At 47.1% G+C, this 24,063-nt stretch overlaps 1 protein-coding gene across 1 annotated transcript in view; it reads left to right on the top strand.

Annotated features, from left to right (window-relative positions):
- Window positions 1–484: 484 nt before the first annotated feature.
- Window positions 485–24,063, top strand: part of LOC108918456 (partitioning defective 3 homolog B-like) — a 182,970-nt gene continuing 159,391 nt past the window's right edge. Inside the window, exons 1-2 of the mRNA XM_018725718.2 lie at window positions 485–1,256; window positions 14,488–14,589. Coding sequence (XP_018581234.1) covers window positions 1,140–1,256; window positions 14,488–14,589 — 219 coding nt within the window. The 5' untranslated portion in view covers window positions 485–1,139. The remainder of the gene's footprint in view (window positions 1,257–14,487; window positions 14,590–24,063) is intronic.

The raw sequence follows: 24,063 nt of genomic DNA, 5'->3' as shown, positions 1-24,063 counted from the left end.
GCAGATTTGTAATGATTTGCCCATTTTTATAGTACCTAAGAACATTGAGTTGGGTACTACAGCAGAAGCAGGAGTTCCAGCGGGGAATGGTTCAAACCACTACGCTCCCTGCCGTTATAATTATGTACCTGAAGTTCAGAAATTTCTTCACAGGATTATTTGTCACTAATGGGCTATACATACATAGGAGAGCCTTGAGACTCAGCAGGTTAAGGTTAGTGATTATAGCTGCCACCTCACAATCATAAGGTTGCTGGTTCAATTTGTACTCGGCACAGTACCCTTGTATTTGCATTGACCAGGCTGACACAGGGTGAAAGCCCTGCTCTATAAATGGATAAGTCACTGTACCATTGCTTATCTACTACGGTGGGTGGCCTTACAAAGGTGTCGACCAAGTAAAGGTTCATGACAATAATTTGCTGAGCGCGCCCGCGAGCCCTGCTGTGTGGAATCGGTTCGCTGTCCCTTTAACAAGCGCTGAACTAATGGCCCGGGTTCCACTCGCTTCGCACAAGTTTTCCAGGAGTTTTACTTTCTTTTCTTCCAAAAGAGAGGGCATGTAGCGGGTAACTGGGTTCAGAAGTGGTTGCCGCGGCAGTGAGAAAGTAGCGCTTCTGGAAAAGTGGCGCCCGAGGGAGGACTGGAGGAGCCGAAGGAAGGGAGCAGAGCCAGAGGACCGTTGCAGCGCGGAAGAAGGTGAACATGAAAAAGGGAGCGGAGCGCTCAGCTCACCGCTTCTGGCTCCGTGTCCTCCGTACGAGCGAGGGGACCGTGACAGGTGTCCGCGTGCGCACGTCCGCGCCGGGGCGCGCGCCTCGCCATAGCGGAACCGCACTGACTGACTGAGGACGCCGTGAACCCTGAACATGTTCCTCTTTCAGAGTGACAGCCCGCACTTGCACCCTGGACCCGCAGCTGCGAGCGTGTCTCGGCAGCGGTCACAGCTGGGTGTGCGAGCCGATCCGCGGCTCTGCCCCGTGCGCAAATGACACCTGTTTGAGTCGCAGCGGTCCGCGCGCGCTACTCCGTCATCATCATTATTGGCATAATCGACTAAACGTCATCTATACACTTCATCATCATCATCGCCATTGCATTGTCGTCATCCATCGGCATCCTCGCCGCGCGCCCCCGACATGAAGGTGACGGTGACCTTCAGGCGCACCGCGGTGGTCGTGCCCTGCAGGGAGGGCTGGACGGTGCGGGACCTGATCCAACAAGCCACCCGGAGGTACAGCAAAACGCTGGAACAGGTAAAGGCGGAGATGGCACCTGGAGGTTGCGCACTCACTGACAGCGCGCGCAGCGCGTAGTGCTTGTCGAGCTCCGTCCGCCTCCGGAGGAGCGCTGAGCGCGCGCGGAGCACGTGACCACCGGTCCGTTTTTGAGCAGGTCACCGCGGACTTGCTGTACAATGATTTCATTGCTGTAACATTCTGCTTCAGTGGTGCGCTCCTCGTTATTAACCGCTGCACCCCCCGTCCCATCCAAACATCAGCACAGTGATGTGATCAGTTTTCATTGTTATTTATCTCACACCTTCATATATTACAAGTTCAACGTATTTGCCCCTTACAGCAGGATCATTTTCACCGCAGTTCAGGGTGAATACCTTTGATCTGATGGGTATTAGGGTGGTATTGGGATCAAAACCAACAACCTTCAGAGTGAGAGGACAGACTACATTACATTGTGACCCACTGAACCTGTGATGAGTTTTTTCAGCAACACATTAGTCTGCTGTTCTTGTTAAGTTACCTATCTACAAGATTCTGATACTTTTTTGATGTTTTGATACAAGAAAATATTGCAGTTTTTAATAGTTTTGAGAAATCATTGTTTCCTGGCCTTAAACATCACATTTCTGACTTTAGTAAATCATAAAGATATTATTATTGTTATTATAATTTGCATTGCTGTTATTGTTGATGATGATGGCAGAGGATCAAAGTCTTTGACAGACTATTGTTGGTGGCCAGTACCGTACCCAGGGTGGCCATAATAATAATAATAATCATAATAATAATAAAAACAACAACAAATTTTTGTTGTTGGTGGCGGTGGTGTTGCTTTATAAAGTTCAGTGTCATGTGTTTGATTTGTAGATGGCAGCAAATAATTTATGCCAATTTGGGAATTATATTAAACATGTGTGCCCCCCACCCAAATATCTCACATCTGGCTCAGTTCTGCTGTGAAGGAAAATCTTTTGCTCTAACGTGGTAGATCCATAATTTACATTGTTTTGGCAGGTTTGTGGAAACAGATAACATGCAGTTATCATAGTTCTTCATTTTCAAACCCTTTTGGGAAATTGCAGAAGCGACTGATAGGAAAGCCTTTGTCAAGTTAAAATGCGTTTGCGAAAAAAGCTGACTTTTATTTGAGCTGTGACAGATGACACTCGTTCCCGAGCCCTCGGCATGATGGTGAATTAAACCGTAGATTTTCAGGCGGCATTGTCTGCGGTGCACTGACCCCCATGACCCTCCTGAGTGATACGCTCCTTTCAGTGTGCCAGATCATATTGGCTTCATTATTCAAACTGCCCTGGGGGCGGCATGGATGGGAGGGTTTCACAAGGGGACCCTCACTCTCCTTGACTCTGTGAGGCTTATTTCACACAGGTCATCCTGCAACTCCATTCACACTTGCTATTCACACACACACACACACACACACACACACACAGACAGTCACATCCGCCATTAGGCAACCCACTTCCCTATAGCAGCTAATTCAACAGTGCAGAGGTGCTGTTTCACGGCTGTGTGCGGGTGGCACCATGTCGGTGGGAATGAACACTCATCCCTCCGAGCTACATCACTAAGCTCTGTGGGGAGTGTCAACCTCCACATCCTGTGAATTGAAAGCTGTTTGGTGTTAGTGATCAGTTGCATGCCGTGGTTTTTTTACTACCTGAAGGTGAGGGGTTGGTTCTATAAGCAGGGAGGGGGAAAGAACAGCGAAGTTAAATCAATGTAATGGGTGTAGAAAACGAACATGCTCAGCGTTATTATCGGCAGCGCTGCTTGCGAACAGTCCGTGTATGAGTGTGTTTACACAGATGCGTGCATTTCCTGCTGTCTTATGGCATGTATGTGGGTGGTGGGTGTGTGGCTACAGTGATGTGCAAAACTTTTAGGCACTTGGTTGAGGAAGAAAGCTGTAAAGTGAGAATGCTTCCAAAAATAATGCTCTTAATTAATAAACTTCCTACAAAGCTTAGTAACCATCCATCGTCAACAACTGCTCATCCCGAGTGGGTTTGCGACAGTTTTGGCCGGGTCCTGCTCTCTGGCGGTCTGGAAGTTGAGTCCTGCTTGGGCTGCCTTGCGATGGACTGGTGTCCCATCCTGGGTGTGTCCCTTCTCCCTCTAACCTTACGCGTTGTGTTGCTGGGTTAGGCTTCAGTTTGCCGTAACCCCGCTCAGGACAAAAGGTCTCAGACTGTGTGTGTGTGTGTGTGTGTGTGTGTGTGTGTGTATGTACATACGTGTACTTTCTTTGTCGACATACAAAACAATTACTGTAATACTGTAGCTTTTTACAAAAGGAATGCTTGGAAATGTAAAATATGCTCTTTCTCATTGACACTAATGCAGAAGACATTAAATTACCACCTAAAACAAATATTTTTGTGAAACATCTAAGTGCCTAAGACTTTTGCACAGTACTGTATGTGTGTGGTTCTTTTCTTTCCCACATGTATATGCAGATATATATTGTTTCCCAGGGGGGTGTGGTGGCGCAGTGGGTTGGACCACAGTCCTGCTGTCCGGTGGGTCTGGGGTTCGAGTCCCGCTTGGGGTACCTTGCGCCGGACTGGCGTCCCGTCCTGGGTGTGTCCCCTCCCCCTCCGGCCTTACGCCCTGTGTTGCCGGGTAGGCTCTGGCTCCCCATGACCCCATATGGGACAAGCGGCTCTGAAGATGTGTGTGTGTGTGTGTATTGTTTCCCATATGTGTGTCTATGACTGTGTTTAGTATTCTTGTCATGTCCTCTATTTTTCTGGAGGTGTGGTGGACTCTGGGGCCTAATGATAGCCATGCCCACACCAGCCAGAAAGGATGGCTTTCTCTCCGGGTGCGCTCGCTGCTGGTTCCTGTCCACAGGGTCCCATTTGTACCGCCAGACCCACATGGCTCTGGGAGAGCAGCACGTTGCCCAGGGCCTGACAGATATTGGAAAAAGATGGCCGAGTGACAGCTGAGGGTCTGTAATTGTAAGGCTGAATACATACAATGACATCCAATCAAACTCCCAATTTCACATTAGTTTCTTGGTTTTGGTCCCATCCTAAGAGCTGGTAAACAAAATGTTTCCACTGTTTTCCAAATGATACACTGTATTCCTGGCTGCTGGGATTGGTTTGTATTTTTTACTTTTTACTCTTTCATTTTGTGACATCTGTTAAACGGACTAGTGCCCCCACACTGCTATTGTTAGTCGCCACTTGCGTGTCTTCTCTCCGCACTCACGCCACACCTTTGGTAAGTTACTTCACACCACATTTTCCAGATTAGGAGGCAAACCCTGTGTAAGATGAAGTAGACCGCATGCTTAGACATAACCATAGCTTGTAAAAGGCCATTTGGTTATTTTTACAGCAAACTTGCCACGGTTCAGCCTTGCTGTTTTGTGTAAGAGGACGGATTGACAGCTATAGCATTAATGCTCCGTCTGCCCGAGGTTAATGATTCCGGTTCTGCTACAGAAAGTGGCACAGTTTTATTATAAAATATTTCAGCTATTCTTGTGACAGAGTTTCAAAAAGTAGGTAGAATAGTGGTTGGGGATGTTGACTTAAACCTGGAGGTTACTGGTTTGTATCCAGCCTGTGGGGTACTTACTCTCAGCTGATGCTGTAAGAATACCCTGCTGTACGAATGGGTAACCAGTTATAAGTCCCTTTTGAGAAAGGCATCAAATAGTAGATAAAGAATTATTCCTACTACTAATACTAATAATAATGAAGTAGGGTGGTGCAGTAGGTGATGGGTTCAGATCAAGCTCAGTCTATGTTCTCTCCTTGTTTGCGTAGGTTTCCTCCAAGTGCTCTTGTTTCCTCCCACAGTCCGTAAATACGTTTCAGGTGAATTGGTGATTCTAAATTGCCTGTAGTGTGTGTATATTTGAGTGAATGAGAGTGTGTGATTGCCCTGCAGCAGACTGACTTTATTTCTAGAATAGGCTCTGAACTACCTTGACCCTGCACTGGACAAGTTTATGATTCATAACTAACAACAAATGAACGAATTCATGAATACAAATACTAATGCTAAATACTCGGACTGCAATGCATCACATTGACCAACTGTTGGGGAGCACCTTTCTCCCTGTGGTGTTCCTCACCCGCTCCTATGTGCACGCCTCCCAAGAAGGTCTCAGAGGTGCCGCTTGATGCCACCCCCAAGGCATGCGGCAGCTTGTCTTGTATTGATCGGTGTCCCGTTGCAATTGAAAAGCCTTGTTGATCAGAACTGGCCCATGTGATTTCAGCCCCTGCAATCCTGATTTATGTCTTTTTTTCTTCTTTTGCCTGCACAACCTGAATACTGAACTAAAGGTGTTTCATCTGCCACAGAGTGTGTCTCAAAGATCAGCTTTCAGCAACTTGTTTTCCCATTTTGTCTCAGAGAACAGCCACCCTGGCGTAATCTATATAAAAATCTTGGCCAACTTGTCATTTATTTTCTTCTCTGAACTGATATTTGAGAAGTAAGCACTTGGCATTTGAGCATCTCAGTAAGATGTTAGTGGGGAACATGCCATTACTGGACTTTTACATCACTGAGTTGTGCGTGGACCACGACAAAGCGTAGTGCAGTTAGACGCGATCTTTGTGGAAGACTCTTTGCTTTGTGGTTATTACTGTGGGTGGTCTGAGTGCGTCACTGTACACCAGGAGCAGAATATGACCCATGTGATCTCTCTTAAAAAGTGCAGGTTGCATTAAAGGTTAATCAGGAGCCCTAACCTTAACCCTAACCCTACTCTAATCCAAACCTTATCATAACCCTACCCTAAACCTAACCCTAATCCAAACAGTACCCGAATCCAAACCTTACCCTAACCTTAAATCACTGATGAAGGTTCCAGGTGAGCCTGTTCTATGTTCCTCTGATAGCAGGGAAAGTTTGTAGCTGGCACCAAACTGGCCCTGGACAAGCCGACACTTGCTAGGAACATGTTTTGAGATTGTAAATCAGTGCTGCACAGTGGGCAGAGTGGAGGAGAGTAGTGCATTACCCCAGACGCTCCTATTAAATTCCTCTTGACGTGCCTCCATTCCTCTCCGTTACGTTAATCTCTCACACTTCAAATGCAGATGCGTAATTATGTGTTTAATGTGTCTCCGGATTAGAATGTAGTAAACAATGGCCAGATTTATAGCTAAATGCCACACTAATCTCCGGAAGTTTGCTTTGCTGAGCATGGCTTCCCTTTAGAAGAACGCTATCACCTCAGAGGGGATACTTAGTGCAGAGATTTCGGGGGATTTGCTCTTCAAATGTGGAATCGTACTCACTGCAACTCGCTGCCAGAGCAACTTAACTTCTCTCTTGTTCTTTATATTATGTATGGAAATGCCTAGAAAAAGCTGCATCCGTAACATGGGTTCCAGATCAAGAGCATTGACTGGGATTCTCCCTCTAGTGTTATCTCTTGGGGCATTTTCTTTGCTAAACAATGTTTTTCACACCAGAAGAAACACTGCAGTTGGATTTCTATGTGAATATTGTTCAAATCTAATGAATTCTGAGTCTCCAGTGATACTGTACTGTTGTTTTTTTATTTTTTTATTTGCTTTTAGCAGATGCCTTTGTCCAAGGCAACGTCTTGTGCTTGATATATGTCTCTATTCTGCTTGCAGTTACCCCCCATCCAACACACTTGACATACTTACACACACAGTAAGAGCAATTTAGAGTTGCCTGTTTGCCTGAAACTTGTGGCTGAGGAATGTGGGTGGAAACCAGAGCGTCATGGAGGACATCCACGCAGATGCAGGGAGAACATGCAAACTCCACTTAGACTGAGCAGGATTCAAACCATAGCCATGCCGCAATGCAGTTCTAGAGAGTTCCAACTGAAATCTGTGTGTTCCCTCACAGTGTGTTCTGGACTAAAGCCTACTGTGGGAAGTTGGGGCTGCAGGCCGCAGCCGGACAGGGGAAGTGGTCAGGAACAGTTACTCAAATACAAAGGCAAATGCGGGTTGGATTATTTGCCCAGTTTTTATCCTCATCAGGATCTGTACTGTGAGACAGGGGAGTTCCAGTCCTGTGTGCTGACGCAGCTGCCAGCGCACGCAGTGCATTGCCCTTTGGGCGAACCCACGTAGAGTAGAGCCGTCACCCCTGCGCCTGGAGCTCCCATTAAGGTGAAGAGTGTGGCTGAACCCATCCTCACCTGGGTTGTTGAAAGAGATTCCTCATCAGGCATACTGAGGATGCCAAAGGCCATTCTACTTTATGTGCATGTCGGAGTTTTGATCTGATAGCGCAAACCTGATGGATCCAGATGTTCTGAGTCCATAGTCAAGTGGTTACATCTCCCAATGTGGAACTGGGTGAAGTAATAAAAGACAAAGCTCATGCTGGACTTTTTTATTTTTGTTTTTTCTATTTGTGTTGTTTTTACATTGTAATGGATTTTATGATGGCCTCCATAAACCCTCAGTTCTGATTGGTTGAGAGGGTATTGATTAATTCCTTATAACTACAGAGGAAGGCATTGCTCCAGCAGCATCTCTCTATCACTGTTCTAAATCAGCCTAGGTACAGTGCTAAGCCTCTATCAATGATATTAACTGATTCTAATCTCAATAAGTTATCAAGCAGGCAGTTGGCACCAGTCCTTATCTGAAACGTAAATGCCAGATTTTTCAAATATAACATTTAATATTTTTGTAAAGTATGACAGCTCTGAGCGCCTTCCGGCAAGGAGAGAAGATGTTTGGGTTGGGATGTTTCTTCCTCCAAAGAGAAATCATTATCTCTGGGATAAGTATGCTATCTCTAACTACCCTAAAAACCAAACTCGTCATCAGAGGAAACCGTGTCAGAACAACTTGGCTGACGAAACTCGTCCTCATCTGTCATGCGACTTGCCAGTTATATTTTACAAAGCAGTCGAAGGATGCAGTTTAATCTCCATGAGCATAAAACAGCACTAGAAGAAGATGCCAAGCCTTTTCTTTCCTTACCTTTTCATCCAGAGGAACTTGCAGTTTCACTACTGCTAGGCAATTTGCTGGAGCAATTTATAGTATTTTAAGTCTTTTCCTCAGAGGTACAAGAGCAAGGCCAACCCTTGGACCACTTTTCGAACCAATGGCAGCATCTGTTAGATCTGTCTTTACTATGCTTACCTGCTGCAATGTACAGAACTTCATGGCTGAAGCTGGACAAGTCATTGTACAGAACTTCAAGAGGCCCTGCAATGTGAGAGTCATCTACACATACCTGTTGGTGAAAGCATGTATATTTACACTGAGGTTGGAATATATAAAAAAACATATTCAGGGATGTGGACCTGATGGCAGCTCTAAAATGTGTTCTTTAAGTTGACATTTACTGCAGACTCCAGACCAGTTGATGGAGACGAAGAATGCAGACGAAGGCAGGCAGTGCTGTAGTTCAAAAATTACTTTAAGGGGCAGATCAAACCAGTTCCAAGAGTCTTCTGCTTAAAAATCCTTTATGCCAGGTGAGAAATCAAGCTTATATGTCAAAGAACACTAGCTTTGCTCCACTTATGAAATAGGCTGAGGAATTTTGACATTTACATGATGCCACAAAGTAAAATGTCTACTCTCATACAGCCTGCATTTTTCCTTTTATTGATTTACCTAATGGGCTTTTTCAGTTTGACTTGTGCGACTGTCGTGGCAAGATACAACTTTTGAACTGAGCTTTGGCTGCACCTTAAATTTCTACATCACAATTTGTTCAGCATAGGAAGTGGTGCTGCTCTTGGTCCTGTGTAGGTTGTCGGTGCCAGGTCTATAAAAAAGAACCAGAAACTGCACATCTTTGCCAGTCCTCATAGTTTCCAGTGTAAATCACTGTCTTTTCTCTGAGTCACTGTTCAGCTGGGCTGTCGAGGCCTGGATGTTGCGGACTTGCCTCTTTCACATTTTTGGAGGTGCCTCGCAGTCACTGATTCATTGTGACTCAGAGGTTAATTTGAGCGAGCCCTACATTTCCATTGTACCTTTGTAACTTGCATGTGAAGGGTTTCAATAACCCTTGCAAACCCCTTGAGAGCTGCCTCAGAACCTTGGGATGTTTTGGCCGAGTGCTTACCCGGTACTCTCCATCATAGTAGGAGTATATGACTTACTGTCCTACAGAGCTAGTTCCTGCATGTCCCTAGCTCACCTTAACCTTGTAATAAGTGGAGGTTCTGTTAAAATAGCAAGCTGAAGCAGGTGGATTATGAGCATTCTTTTGGACTCACCCATCTGGTTGTCTGTGATGCCAGGGTTGTGGAACAGTGACTGGATGTGAAACATTTCAGAGACTTTTACAGAGAAACCAACAGAGATGCCTGGAAAGACTCCAGTTCTGTGCCTTATTACATGTGTATGATATGGGAATAACTGTCGCAGGTTTGAACAAGAAGGGTGTTTTCTGAGTGGTGTCAGAGGGGAGCACTGGGCAGCAGACGTGACTAACTTGTGTGGAACATTTGTGTGGAAAGGAGCCGATGGCTTGTCAAGTTGGTCTCACGTGGACGGGAATCTGTTTAATACAGGATGTGGTTTGCAGGTTTCAGCTATGTCCAAGGCTTCAGTTGATGTATTAAAGTCATTATCTGAGTGGAAAATTACATTACTTGAATATTACAGGCAGAAAGTAACTGCTGACTGGACAGTGGCCCAGTCAGTAAATTATTCACACCTGCAAAATCCAAATTGAACACTTAGATACTGATCAAAAATTATGTGCAACAATTTTGGTATGTACTTGCAGAATTATTGCCCAAAGGTTGATCCTGCAGAATCAACTTCACTTGCTTGGTATTTAAGTGTGAGATGCATATATTGCCCTTCCTGAAAGGCCAGAGCTCTAGAAACAATAAATCACACACGTCTCAACTGCATCGGTGATGTCATTGTACAAAAAGCAGTTACATCGGTTGCATAAAAGTACCCTTTACAATGGTCTCCTCGGATAAATTCATAGAGATCCTACCCTAATTATTGCTAAGTTGTCCTTAACGTGCAAGTCTTGTTTGTGTAAATGGGTTTCCTCCCTGTTGACACTGACAAAAGGTGACATCATTCCTCCAAGGACCAGCTTCCAGTGGTCACAGTGGTGGCCTGCCACTGAGCCATTGCTGCGTGTCAGCTTGCAATTGTACACGTCCTGGTTGACTCATTGTTCCTTTCACTGGGCTCCGGGTCCAACTGTGAGGTGACGCTGCTGGCTTGCGCCTTGCTGATCACAATAAGGACCCTTCGCTTGCCTTCCACAATGGCCTCTTCCTGTAGCACCACCACCGCCAGTGATTCACCCCCCTTCCCACCATCCACTCGCTGCTCCGAGACTTGAGCACTCAGCTGGAAAATATTCATCTTATTTAGCTTTTAACGAATAGGAAGTACCTTATTCCACATGGGCAAACAGCTTATAGTTTCTGTGTGTCGAGGTTTGCTCTTTATTAAATTAAACCCACGGCTAAACCACAAGCTATATATGAGTAAAACCAATTCTCAGCCCACAGGGTTCTGCTGAGATAGGTGGTGACCACCACCTGAATTTTTTAATGAAGACCCCCCCCCATGCAGGCAGAATGTTAAGGCAATCGTCTGCGGTTCATTAGTTTTATCCCCTTCTGTCTCATTCTTAGACTATGCTGCTTTATTGAACTTCTTGAGTTCATGGGTGTTGCATGAAAAGGCATGGTCACCCTTATTTCACTGCTCGGGTTATTTTTTCCGATGCAAACCGCATTGTACTGTAAGCCCTGAGTGGGATGACCTGAGCTCTTCTTCACCAAGGCAGAAGAGAGGCCAGTTGATTTGGAGGGCAGCTGAGTGCTGTTGACATACAATGTATTAGGATGGTTTTCAGGTGCAATTCTGGCTCCAAAACTTGCAATTGCCTTCACGTTGCCGAATGTGGCGTTCCCACTCATTAAAGCCTGGAAGGAAGGTCAGAGCATAATGAAAGTGGAAGGCAAACCCAGATAATCTTCACGCTAATTACGAGCGGGAGGGCTGCGCGCTGACATTTGTACTGCGTGAGGAACCTTCTCGAGCCCTTCTGGAGAGCCCTGGCATTGTTTGCGAGCAGCTGTGCGAAGAAGGGGGAAGGAGCCCAGGTGTGATTCCCGTCTCGGTGGGAATGCTGGGACATCGTCTGCAGCTGTAATTTAATTAAAAAAACATCCTAGACTGACATTTTCTCCAAATGTTAAAAAGATTTGGGCAAGCAGTGTGGAAACGCATGCAGGGTAGCGGGACAAACACGGGCAGATGCTGCTGATTGCAACAGCTTGGTGTGCGGTTGCCTAGGTAAAGGCAGGGGTGCTAAGAAGCGGAGAGCCAACGCAATCTGCTCATTTCAGACACACCATCCTATAACAGAGAAGGGTTTTACTAGAAAAAACAAAAAGGCAAACTTTCAAGAAGCACCAGCAGTGTTTGGATGACCTAGAGTAACCTACGATTTGAGTTGTTACGCAGGATTTCTTTGCGTTCTGAATATCCGAGTTTCTGCATCCAAAGGGATGGCTGTGGATTAGAGGTCAGGTCAGAGCTGCTTTAGTTGTTTGCGGAGCATCTGTGTGTCTGTTTGTGTGTGTGGTCCATTTTTTCAAGTCACAGAAACTGGGCTCTCTCTAGAAGCACGACCCCTGGAGCTGAGTGCCCCATTGACTTATGGGTAATGAAGCAGTCGGCAAGCTAGACAGGGGTCTCCCTCCAATTGCTTCTGCTCTGCCATTTACCCCGTAATTACACCCTCAGCTTGGCTCAACTCAGCGTGATGAGCAATCGGTGGTGCCAGTGCATAGCTGTACCTCCGGGCACACGACTGCAAATGGCCGCTGTACAACAAGGCTTGCAGGACCATGGTACTGCTCTTCAACGTTGAGATCCTGACTGGTCTGTCTGTTTCCGCAAAGCAGCCATGGCCTTTGGGCCTGCTCCATGGAGCGGAAATAGGACTGGAGTTAGTGAGCCCCGAGGCCCCGCTATCTGCATACATCTGAATGGAAAGGACCAAACATCCTTGGCTGTGTTCACGGACCATCCTGGAAATGTGTTCCGAACTCCGCGCATGTCCTCCCCGGGGGCAGATGTGCCAGTAGGCCTCACCCTGGAGTCTTATTGACCAGATCCACTCTTGAGAAGTGTGGAATCCTCCTCATTTCACCTGCTGTGCCTGATGCCCTGGTCTCCCTAGCCATGCAGAAGGGCTGTGTGTCATGGGACTGTTGCTCGGTGAAGCTCAGCTTCCGTTCCAGGGTGTGGGAGCTGCAAGCTTCAGGAGCTCCACAAGGTGCTATAAAATCAGAGGATGGCAGCTTCTGATGTTCCTTTATAAATGAAGCATAAGGAATTAAATGGCCTGTAGTGTGTGCTAAGTCTGTGTAATACTGATCTGGCGTATAGACTGGTGAAGGACTGTGGGGTGTTCAGTGTAGTGTATCCAGCACTGTAGGTCACCTTGAATGAAGGGGTCAGCTAAATAACAGCAATCGTGTGTTGTTCTGGAGAAAAGGCATCTGCTAAAGAAAAAAATGTTTATGTGTAAATGTGGAACCCTCTCAACCAGGAAGAAGGCGGCAGAAGAAGGTGGTGAGTGCATTCTTTGCATGTTCTCTTCCAGCTTCCTCCATGTGACTGCAGGGAAGTTACACTGAACAGTAAACACATTCACTGGTTAAGGTCAGGTTTAACCTTTTACTGTAGTGGTTTAAGTAGTAGGGCAAAGGGGCAGGGCTGTGTCTGCTGTGTGAAACACAAGGCACGTTAGTCCCATCTCTGCGAGGTGCCCTTCTTCCAGTACATACAAGGCAGCGGTGGGGCTCTAGAGAAAGTCGAGGTCAGAGAGCAGAAGAGAAAGGTCTGCGAGGGTCAGGTGCGGAAGGCAGGGAAGCACATGTCTTAATTCACACTGGCAGAACAGAACCATGGAGAAAGCTTCCTTGGGTTCACGATTGAGATCCCCATGAAGAAAACCATCTGTTCAAACAGGCAGTGGTGAGTTGTACATGTGGGCAGCAGGTGACATACTTTTAGAGCTGCTGTCTAGGTTCAAATCCCACCTCGTGCTGTAGTACCCTTGAGCAAGGCACTTACCCTGAATTTCCCCAGTAGAAAACAATTACCTAGCTTTATAAATAGGTAGATCATTATAAATTGCTTAACATCGTTAGTCGCTTTGGTGAAAAGTCCCAGATGAATTAATATCTAACTAAACAAAGATGTCACAGTGAAATCAGGCCTCCAGAGTGAAATGCTGTAGTGATCAAAGCAAAGATCGGGGATTTTACAGTCGCTCTAAAATGCATTTCTTGCGCTTAGGAGGTAACCAAGACATACGTGAACAATGACGTCCAACACGGGAGACATGCTGTACTACCTGTTATAAAAATGCCACTTTGCCTGGAGTCGGTCCAAAGAGTCCCTGAAATGGAGTTTAAGAAGCAGAAAAGCAGCAGTCACTTGGGTTTTATCACTTTTTCCAAGAAGGCTTTGGAGAATTGAAATGAAAAGCACTTTGTGGCTACACAGATTTGTGTCAAACAAAAGTTGTTGTATACAGAAAGGTAAATGGTGAAGCCAATTTGGGGTTTGCGGCTCTTATTTAGTCTGTTTCTGTTAGAAGTGACGCTGTAGTTGCGTCTGGGGAAATTGTGCTGGTGAAAAAGGAAGAAAACGTTTCCCTTGCGTTTACTGCTTTCCAGGTGCAGCGGTAACAGAAGTTTGGAAGCCGTTTTAGCGTTCCCCAAAAGGCGAGAAAACTTCTATGAAACATCCCCATCCCATCCAAAATGGCTGCTGTAGTTTACTGACAGAACCCTGGCACAAAGTTGGAACTGTGTTTGATTACATTTGTTGTTTTTCATTTGCATAGTTTGTTGTTTCCCAACTGAGAGTACTGCTGTGGCCAGGAAGGCGCCCGGAGGAGCTGTGAGCCGGTGGAGCTCCTGAAGTGATGAAGGTTCAGCTAGTCATTTAGCTTAGCGGTCTGCTCTCGAGCCTTGCCCACTCAAGGCCTTGCTTTGGTGGGACCCACCACCTGCTCACTCTTTCACAGTTAACGGTCTCAAGCTATTTGTGTGTTGGAGAGACACGTCTGTTCACTAAGTTGTGTGTCAATTTGAAGAAAAGTGTCTACTAAATGAATAAATGTAGGGTAAACACATTGATTTAAAAGGGTGAAAGGGGACCCTTTGTTCTGTGTGCTGTGTAGTGGGAATACAGTCAATTTTTTGATCGTCCTCTTGGGTCTCCTGCAGGAAGAACACCTCTTGGTGCAGACCCACCACCTGGAGTACTGTGATGGTGGGATCCTGGATCCAGATGATGTCCTGACAGAGGTGGTGGAGGACAAGGACAAGGTAGGCCTTGGGATGCTGGAGATGTCTGTGAAAAGGTGAAAGAAGGGCATTCCTTCAAGAACCATCTGAAGAGTCTTTCCAATCCCACCCCTTCATCCGTTCACAACCTGGAAAACCTAGTACCTGCAGAACCAAATTGCTCAGATGAATTTGTGACCTTTTTGTGACTGTTTTATGATGTCTTAAGTGACACTGAGCTGCAATGCCATGTCAATACACCTCATCAATACACCACCTCAATTCACTATGCTCTCTCTAGTGTAAATACACTTGTTTATTTACTTGTGAATGGGCAGCATGGTGGCACAGTCAGTAGTGCTGCTGTCTCACAGTGTCTGGGTGCTGTGAGAGGACGTGGGTTCAGTCCCTTCTCAGTCTGTGCGGAGTCTGCATGGAGTCTGTGTGGGTTTCCTTCAGGTGCACTGGTTTCCTCCCACAGTCTAAAGATCTGCTGTTCAGGTTCACCTGTAGTATGAGTGACAGAGAGTGTGTGTTCCACTGATGTATGGATGAGTGACCCGGTGTAAGTAGTGTATCTAGCAGTGTAAGTCACTTTGGTGAATAAGGAGTGTGGGCTGATAACACAACATATAGTTCCTTGGAAGTTGTGTTGGAGAAAAGTGTCTGCTAAATAAATGAATGTGAATGTAAAAAACACAACCTATCCCTGTGTCTTCAGTGAATGTCTGTTTGTGTTCACATATGTTGTACAGTGTATGCTGCTGGAAACAGAGAATTCCTCCTTGGAATTAATAGTTTCATTCACACACACACATTTTCCAAACCGCTTGTCCCATACGGGGTCACGGGGAACCGGAGCCTACCCGGCAACACAGGGCGTAAGGCCAGAGGGGGAGGGGACACACCCAGGACGGGACGCCAGTCCGTCGCAGGGCACCCCAAGCGGGACTTGAACCCCAGACCCACCGGAGAGCAGGACTGTGGCCCAACCCACTGCGCCACCGCACCCCCTAGTTTCATTCATTTAGTCATATTTGATGATCAATTCCTGTTTGATTCTCTGCGAACAGTTCAGCGAGTGCTTCTTACTCAGGCCTGGAGATGATGTCATCAGTGTGATCAGATGGTGGGATCATATCTCAGCGCGCTTTATTTTTGTTCTTTTTGTTCTAATGCCGGAAGGATTAGCAATCTGTTGAAGCGTGCTTAACGGAACAACAGGAGGACATTCTCTTCTTCGCCGACTTGTCTCCGACATTAGGTCTACGACCGGATTGCAGAGCTTTTGATTCTCGGAGACTAATTAACTTGGCCGTCGGCAGCTGGCAGACAGGGGCTGCGTCGTGGAAGTGATGCACCGCAGTATCCCTCCCCAAACGGTGCCCAATGGGAGCATCTCTACTGGAGTGTGACTCTTCTCCACACCGCGGAACTACTCAGCGGGGCTTGAACTCGCTATTGCCTCCGACAGATCACGTTCCATGTAGTGCCACTCACTGGGGACTCCGTTCTGTAGTATTTATTATGATGTGCTCAGTGTGTGTACTGAGGTGGCAAATTCAGACCTTTAGAGAAGACTTCAGAAGGAACGTCACTGCCGTTTTTTTGTTTTTATTTTTATTGCTTACATTTTTAAATAAAGGTCTCATTTTTTGTAAGGCACACAAACAGATGTTTTATCCATAATGTATGAAGCAAGAATGCAGCAAACCCCATCAGCCGTCACTGTTTTCCTAGCTGTCCTTTGCGTGGTTCCATTAAAAAAACAACACATCTAATTGAAAAGCCAGAAGGTCAGCTACGCGGAGGGGTGTGGGTCATGTTTGCTGGACGTTCTGTAATGATTTAGTAATGATTTTTTGTTTTCCCGAGGCCGTAGAGTTTCATCGCTCACATGCCAGACTGCGGGATGACGTGCGCCCCTCCCACCCCTCACTCTGGCGGAGCGACACAGTACACAAATCCCACAAATCTCAGCCGCCTTGTGATGAGGAGCCCGGACTCTCTCCAGAAGTGGCATTGCCATGGCGACTGTTTTCCCAGATGGGATCACCAGCGTCTGTCTGTTTGTCTGTGACTTTGCTGTCGCTTCCCCCACCCGTGGCTACTGTCAGCCCACTTCCCGTTCTGCATCCACCCCAACTTCTTTTTCTTTTCCTTCACATGCACTGTGCTGTAAGTGAGAAGTAAAAATTAACACAGTGCAGCCCACAGCTGACCCCTTTGCTACGGCTACGCGTTGCTGTGTGTTTAAGTGATAATGCTGCGCCGCACAGCTTGTTGTTCTTCTTGGTCGGAGGGGCCATTAATCTTGGTGGTTGACGTGTCAGGAATGGAGAGTGGCCTTTGGGCCAGACTCGGCATCTGGAGGTCACTGGAGAGCGTCTGGGGTGAAACAGTAGCCGACACGGATCACAGCCGCACTTGGTTCTCCCCTTCTGCCCTGATGCAGCTTGCTGCCTTGTTGTTTCCAAGTTCTGCCATCAGCCATCAAATAGTACAGTTGCACCCTGTGGCGTGGTTACAGCTCCCAGTAAAGCTCAATCCAGCAGTGTGGTTAAAGCTCCCAGTAAAGATCAGTCCAGCAGTGTGGTTACAGCTCCCAGTAAAGACCAGACCAGCAGTGTGGTTACAGCTCCCAGTAAAGCTCAGTCCAGCAGTGTGGTTAAAGCTCCCAGTAAAGCTCAGTCCAGCAGTGTGGTTAAAGCTCCCAGTAAAGATCAGTCCAGCAGTGTGGTTACAGCTCCCGGTAAAGCTCAGTCCAGCAGTGTGGTTAAAGCTCCCAGTAAAGCTCAGTCCAGCAGTGTGGTTACAGCTCCCAGTAAAGACCAGTCCAGCAGTGTGGTTAGAGCTCCCAGTAAAGAGCAGTACAGCAGTGTGGTTAAAGCTCCCAGTAAAGAGCAGTCCAGCAGTGTGGTTACAGCTCCCAGTAAAGATCAGTCCAGCAGTGTGGTTAAATCTCCCAGTAAAGATCAGTCCAGCAGTGTGGTTACAGCTCCCAGTAAAGACCAGACCAGCAGTGTGGTTACAGCTCCCAGTAAAGATCAGTCCAGCAGTGTGGTTATAGCTCCCGGTAAAGCTCAGTCCAGCAGTGTGGTTACAGCTCCCAGTAAAGATGAGTCCAACAGTGTGGTTACAGCTCCCAGTTAAGATGAGTCCAGCAGTGTGGTTACAGCTCCCAGTAAAGAGCAGTCCAGCAGTGTGGTTAGAGCTCCCAGTAAAGAGCAGTACAGCAGTGTGGTTAAAGCTCCCAGTAAAGCTCAGTCCAGTAGTGTGGTTACAGCTCCCGGTAAAGCTCAGTCCAGCAGTGTGGTTAAAGCTCCCAGTAAAGCTCAGTCCAGCAGTGTGGTTACAGCTCCCAGTAAAGACCAGACCAGCAGTGTGGTTACAGCTCCCAGTAAAGATCAGTCCAGCAGTGTGGTTAAAGCTCCCAGTAAAGCTCAGTCCAGTAGTGTGGTTACAGCTCCCGGTAAAGACCAGACCAGCAGTGTGGTTAGAGCTCCCAGTAAAGATCAGTCCAGCAGTGTGGTTAAAGCTCCCAGTAAAGCTCAGTCCAGCAGTGTGGTTAAAGCTCCCAGTAAAGATCAGTCCAGCAGTGTGGTTACAGCTCCCAGTAAAGACCAGACCAGCAGTGTGGTTAGAGCTCCCAGTAAAGAGCAGTACAGCAGTGTGGTTAAAGCTCCCAGTAAAGATGAGTCCAGCAGTGTGGTTACAGCTCCCGGTAAAGCTCAGTCCAGCAGTGTGGTTAAAGCTCCCAGTAAAGCTCAGTCCAGCAGTGTGGTTACAGCTCCCAGTAAAGACCAGACCAGCAGTGTGGTTACAGCTCCCAGTAAAGATCAGTCCAGCAGTGTGGTTAAAGCTCCCAGTAAAGCTCAGTCCAGTAGTGTGTTTACAGCTCCCGGTAAAGACCAGACCAGCAGTGTGGTTAGAGCTCCCAGTAAAGATCAGTCCAGCAGTGTGGTTAAAGCTCCCAGTAAAGCTCAGTCCAGCAGTGTGGTTAAAGCTCCCAGTAATGATCAGTCCAGCAGTGTGGTTACAGCTCCCAGTAAAGACCAGACCAGCAGTGTGGTTACAGCTCCTGGTAAAGCTCAGTCCAGCAGTGTGGTTAAAGCTCCCAGTAAAGATCAGTCCAGCAGTGTGGTTATAGCTCCCGGTAAAGCTCAGTCCAGCAGTGTGGTTACAGCTCCCAGTAAAGATGAGTCCAACAGTGTGGTTACAGCTCCCAGTTAAGATGAGTCCAGCAGTGTGGTTACAGCTCCCAGTAAAGATCAGTCCAGCAGTGTGGTTACAGCTCCCAGTAAAGAGCAGTCCAGCAGTGTGGTTAGAGCTCCCAGTAAAGCTCAGTCCAGCAGTGTGGTTAAAGCTCCCAGTAAAGATCAGTCCAGCAGTGTGGTTACAGCTCCCAGTAAAGCTCAGTCCGGCAGTGTGGTTAGAGCTCCCAGTAAAGATCAGTACAGCAGTGTGGTTACAGCTCCTAGTAAAGATCAGTTCAGCAGTGTGGTTACAGCTCCCAGTAAAGACCAGACCAGCAGTGTGGTTACAGCTCCCAGTAAAGATCAGTCCAGCAGTGTGGTTAGAGCTCCCAGTAAAGAGCAGTCCAGCAGTGTGGTTAAAGCTCCCAGTAAAGATGAGTCCAGCAGTGTGGTTACAGCTCCCAGTTAAGATGAGTCCAGCAGTGTGGTTACAGCTCCCAGTGAAGAGCAGTCCAGCAGTGTGGTTACAGCTCCCAGTAAAGACCAGACCAGCAGTGTGGTTACAGCTCCCAGTAAAGAGCAGTACAGCAGTGTGGTTAGAGCTCCCAGTAAAGCTCAGTCCAGTAGTGTGGTTAAAGCTCCCAGTAAAGCTCAGTCCAGTAGTGTGGTTAGAGCTCCCAGTAAAGAGCAGTCCAGCAGTGTGGTTACAGCTCCCAGTAAAGAGCAGTCCAGCAGTGTGGTTAGAGCTCCTGGTAAAGCTCAGTCCAGCAGTGTAGTTAGAGCTCCCAGTAAAGACCAGACCAGCAGTGTGGTTACAGCTCCCAGTAAAGCTCAGTCCAGTAGTGTGGTTAGAGCTCCTGGTAAAGCTCAGTCCAGCAGTGTGGTTAGAGCTCCCAGTAAAGATGAGTCCAGCAGTGTGGTTACAGCTCCCAGTTAAGATCAGTCCAGCAGTGTGGTTACAGCTCCCAGTAAAGATCAGTCCAGCAGTGTGGTTACAGCTCCCAGTAAAGATGAGTCCAGCAGTGTGGTTACAGCTCCCAGTAAAGATCAGTCCAGCAGTGTCGTTAGAGCTCCCAGTAAAGATCAGTCCAGCAGTGTGGTTAAAGCTCCTGGTAAAGCTCAGTCCAGCAGTGTGGTTATAGCTCCCAGTAAAGCTCAGTCCAGCAGTGTGGTTACAGCTCCCAGTAAAGAGCAGTCCAACAGTGTGGTTAAAGCTCCTGGTAAAGCTCAGTCCAGCAGTGTGGTTATAGCTCCCAGTAAAGCTCAGTCCAGTAGTGTGGTTACAGCTCCCGGTAAAGACCAGACCAGCAGTGTGGTTAGAGCTCCCAGTAAAGCTCAGTCCAGCAGTGTGGTTATAGCTCCCAGTAAAGAGCAGTACAGCAGTGTGGTCACTGGACTGTTCGCAGTAAAGACTTTTTTAAACCAATTCCGTGGTTATTGATCCCACTCAAATCCAGTCTGCTGGAGGGCTTTTGGCTCCCAGTTAAACCAGTACAGCTTTCTGTAACAGAATAAATACATTTATGTACATCTTTGGGCATGAATAAATAAACAGCACAAATAAATTAATTAGCAAACTAAATTGTGCAATTAAATGTTGAAATCATCGCTGGAGGGAAATTGCATTTATTTCAAAGCGCTTGGGTTTGTATACAGTCAGAGCCGATAAATCTATATCTGAAGACTGCAAAGGAATATAGCCGTGAAGCTGGTGTTCTTAATGCAAATGAAAAAAACTCGGTATTTTAATGAAGGAAGCGGCTCTGGGCTGGGAGGGTACATTTACCCTCTTGTGCCCTCTAGAGTCTGTCTGTGTTACAGATGCTCGTTTCTCCGGTGGCTCTCGAGCCGTGAGCGCCGGGAAATGGACCGAGAGCGAGAATTCAGCCAGCGCGATTTTGCTGTGCTATTTAGCAGCGCCCCACAGCAAAAGTGTGTGGAGTTTCTCCCTAATGTAATATTTAAGGAACCGCGCCGATTCCGCCTCCCGTAAAGGTTACCGTGTAATGGAGGAGAAGGAAAAACACGGTTGCGTGTTTGAAATGATATTGATGTGCGCGTTCAGAAGGTTAATTAAAACTTGCAGTCATTCATCATGAGGCGGGACGGCCCCTTGGCCCGGTCGAGGCATAAATCAATCACACTCGTCCAGCTCGCCGGACTGCTAATGCGCCGCTTCCACCTCGGTGGTGTTGCTCTGCGGCTCCTCTGGGCCCCGATCCAGGACCTAGGGTACCCTGGCCTTTAAGATGACCTGCTCCCGGACACGGTTGGATTGCGAGGGCCAGTGAGGAGCTCCCGGGTGTTCTCCGTGGATCTCCCAGGCGGCTTTGCGTATGTGGCTCAAGCTCAGATTTCAGATCAGAAATCTGGTGCAGACGTTCATGCGGGTCCTTCGCAAGGAGTCCTGGTGTTTACCCACAAGCCCTGGCTGATCTTTAATGTGATTCCCCCCAGCAGTTAATGATGTCCAAAGTGGTGCTGCGCCACCCTGAGCCGTGAGGGCCGCACCCTATCCTGGGTTTTTTGCACCGAGGCCTCGTACCTGCTGCATTTTGCATGGAGGCCCAGAGCTGGGATTTGATTACAGCTGTTGCCGGCAGGGCCCATTACACCGCAGCAGGGAGCCCCTGGTGTTTGTCGCGCGTCGCACTGCCATGAATATTCAGTGGAAATCATGAATGAATGCGGCGGCGCTATCAGTGGAATCCCTGGTGTCCCTTGGACCCCGCCACCCCCGCCTTTCGGGGGCTGGTTCCAGGTGCTACGGGTACTTTGTTGGGTCGATTAAACACTTACGCACACTTATAGGCACACAGAGAAGCAGGACTTGCCACCGGTGTGTCCTGGCACCCAACACTGATGTGAGCGTATGTGTGTGTGTGTCTGTATCCTGTCCCAGTCTCATTTATGGGTAAGAACGTCCTGTCTGGCCGTTGAAACTACCTCCCCTCAACACTGTTCCGGTTACTGCTTGAGGTGAGAGATCGATCACAGACATGTCCAAAGCACACTGATGACCGTTCGAGATCGCCCTGTTGTGTCCCCTGGCTGCGACCTGCAGTAATGGGGTATTCACTGCTGTCACAGTTGAGCAGGCTGGGGGTATTGAGCTGCTCTCACCTGCCCAGGGGGCCGGTTGAGGTGCCTCACCGAGATGAAGATGGCCTAAATGTGAGGTGAAGAGAAGACCTCCGAGCCACCATATGCTACCATAGACCATTTCCCATCTGACACCAGCCTTCGCCCAGGGCTGGAACAGGTTGTGTTCTCTGAACATGGCGCAAAAGATGACACAGCTCTCCCATAATCTCCAGCATGCTTCTAATAATTAAAATAATAATAGGCCGCCTTGGTTTGTGTGCTTTGTGCCCTGCAAAGCTGTGCTGTAAGACCTGCAGGGTGGGAAGTGGTGTTGGGTATAACGCAAACGTATGTGTCTGTGTTCTGTATGTGATCGTGTTCTAGTGACAGTGGCGCTGGGCTCCTTGCTCTTGGCCCCATGATTCTGACCCTCTTCCAGCATTTTCTCAGCAGGTATACTTATAAGGCTCTTGCCTTTGTGTGCGTGCGCACGCACACGCACACACACACACACACACACACACACACACACACACTATACTCTGAGATTCCATTTGATTTCTCATCATCCTTGTAAAATTGGGCAGTGAGTGAATACCTCATGGAGCAGAACATAAAGATGGACACAGAAACCTTGAGTGGAGCCCTTTTTGTTCGGGTGTCCTGTAGGGCTTCTGACAGCCGGCCGAAAGACTTGATCTGCCACAGCCACATGTGGCTTCACATTTTCACAGCATACAACTGCACATACATACATACACAGGGACAATATCGACAGTCTAGGTTATATACATATCCACAAATCTCCTCATTTACCATCCTTGCAGTATATCCTGTGTGTATACGCTATTCACTCAGTCACAGTCATTAACTTCTTGTCGGGGTTGTTGTGGTCCGAGACCAATCCCAGGATCACCAGGCACAAGGCTAACCGAGGTTACGCCTTGGCCAGGGCATCAGTCCATTGCAGGTGTGTATAGTATACACTACCTTTAGTATAACTTATGTACGGTATGGTTTCACACAAGCTTTTATATTTTTATTTTCATTTGATTTATTTGCATAATTAAAACGATACAGGAATAAAACTACATTAAGTACGAACAGAATGTGCCGGGGAGGATGAAATGACCAGCAGGCTTGTCAAAGGACCCCTAAATCGTAAGAAGGGCTACAACTCAAGTAGTGGAAGAGACTGTACAGAAAATAACAGATGGAGAATAACAGGCGCAAACATAAAATCTAACATTATCTTAGCCGTGTCATGTATTTGGAGGTTCTGTAAAATATTCCTCGCCTAGTTTCAAATCCAGCAGAAGAATACTGTATGATTTCAAATAAATGGGAAGATTGTTCCATACACGGGAACCCTGAAATCATAACGGAAATTGACCTTGCGTGCTTCTGAAGTAGGGATCGTAAGGGTTAGCTGAGATTCGAAGAGAGCGTTTATGAATACATTTCTTAACACTCCTGCTATTTACAATATACCACTGAAAGACAACGAGAAATGGCAGTGAGAGATGGATGTTTTCCTCTTTCATGTAGATGACATAGGAATAATAAAAACATTCAATAAGTAAAATGAATGGCACTGTTTATACTGTAAAGCAAAAATAAATTGTCCTTAATGTGATGGAAAAATAGTTAATTTATTTGTAATGTGTAGGTCAAAGTTGCCTGGGGTTAAAGGCTAGACGGTCGCAAAAATTCAATGAACTACATATAGAAAAATGATGCGGTGGCGGAAATAAACCCGCCACAGTTGTTAGTGGCAACAAATTTGCATGTCATGGTGGAACGCTGCTCATTTCACTTACGGCCTCATGAAAGCAGCAGGGAAATGGACTCAGCAACGCGAAGGGTCTCTCGCTCTCTCTCTCCCATTGAAGGACATCATCACTTAAAAAAAAAACACAATAATTTGGAAATTAGAAAAATAATTTCATGGGAAATTTAATCAAAATGCGAACTAATGGATCCCGCCACCTCTACTAATTTGCCTATTCATTATGGTGCGTTTCAGCCATCAAGGCCTAGTTATGTTTATAATATGCAAATGGCTCTATGGATTCTGCAGCTGCTCCTTTGAAACGTTCCCACTCATCAGCTTCAAGACCCATATCTTTGTCGTCCCCATAAAGTGCATGCGTGGAATAATGCCCACTTCGCGTGGAGCAATCAGTGGCGGGGAGCGGTAATAGGCATTTGTAATGGCGCTAATTTGTAAGGCTGA

This window comes from Scleropages formosus, chromosome 14 (genome assembly GCF_900964775.1).
Source record: "Scleropages formosus chromosome 14, fSclFor1.1, whole genome shotgun sequence".
NCBI classification, from domain to species: domain Eukaryota; kingdom Metazoa; phylum Chordata; class Actinopteri; order Osteoglossiformes; family Osteoglossidae; genus Scleropages; species Scleropages formosus.
Note: the sequence above shows the minus strand (reverse complement) of the source record. Positions and strands in the feature narration are given on the sequence as shown.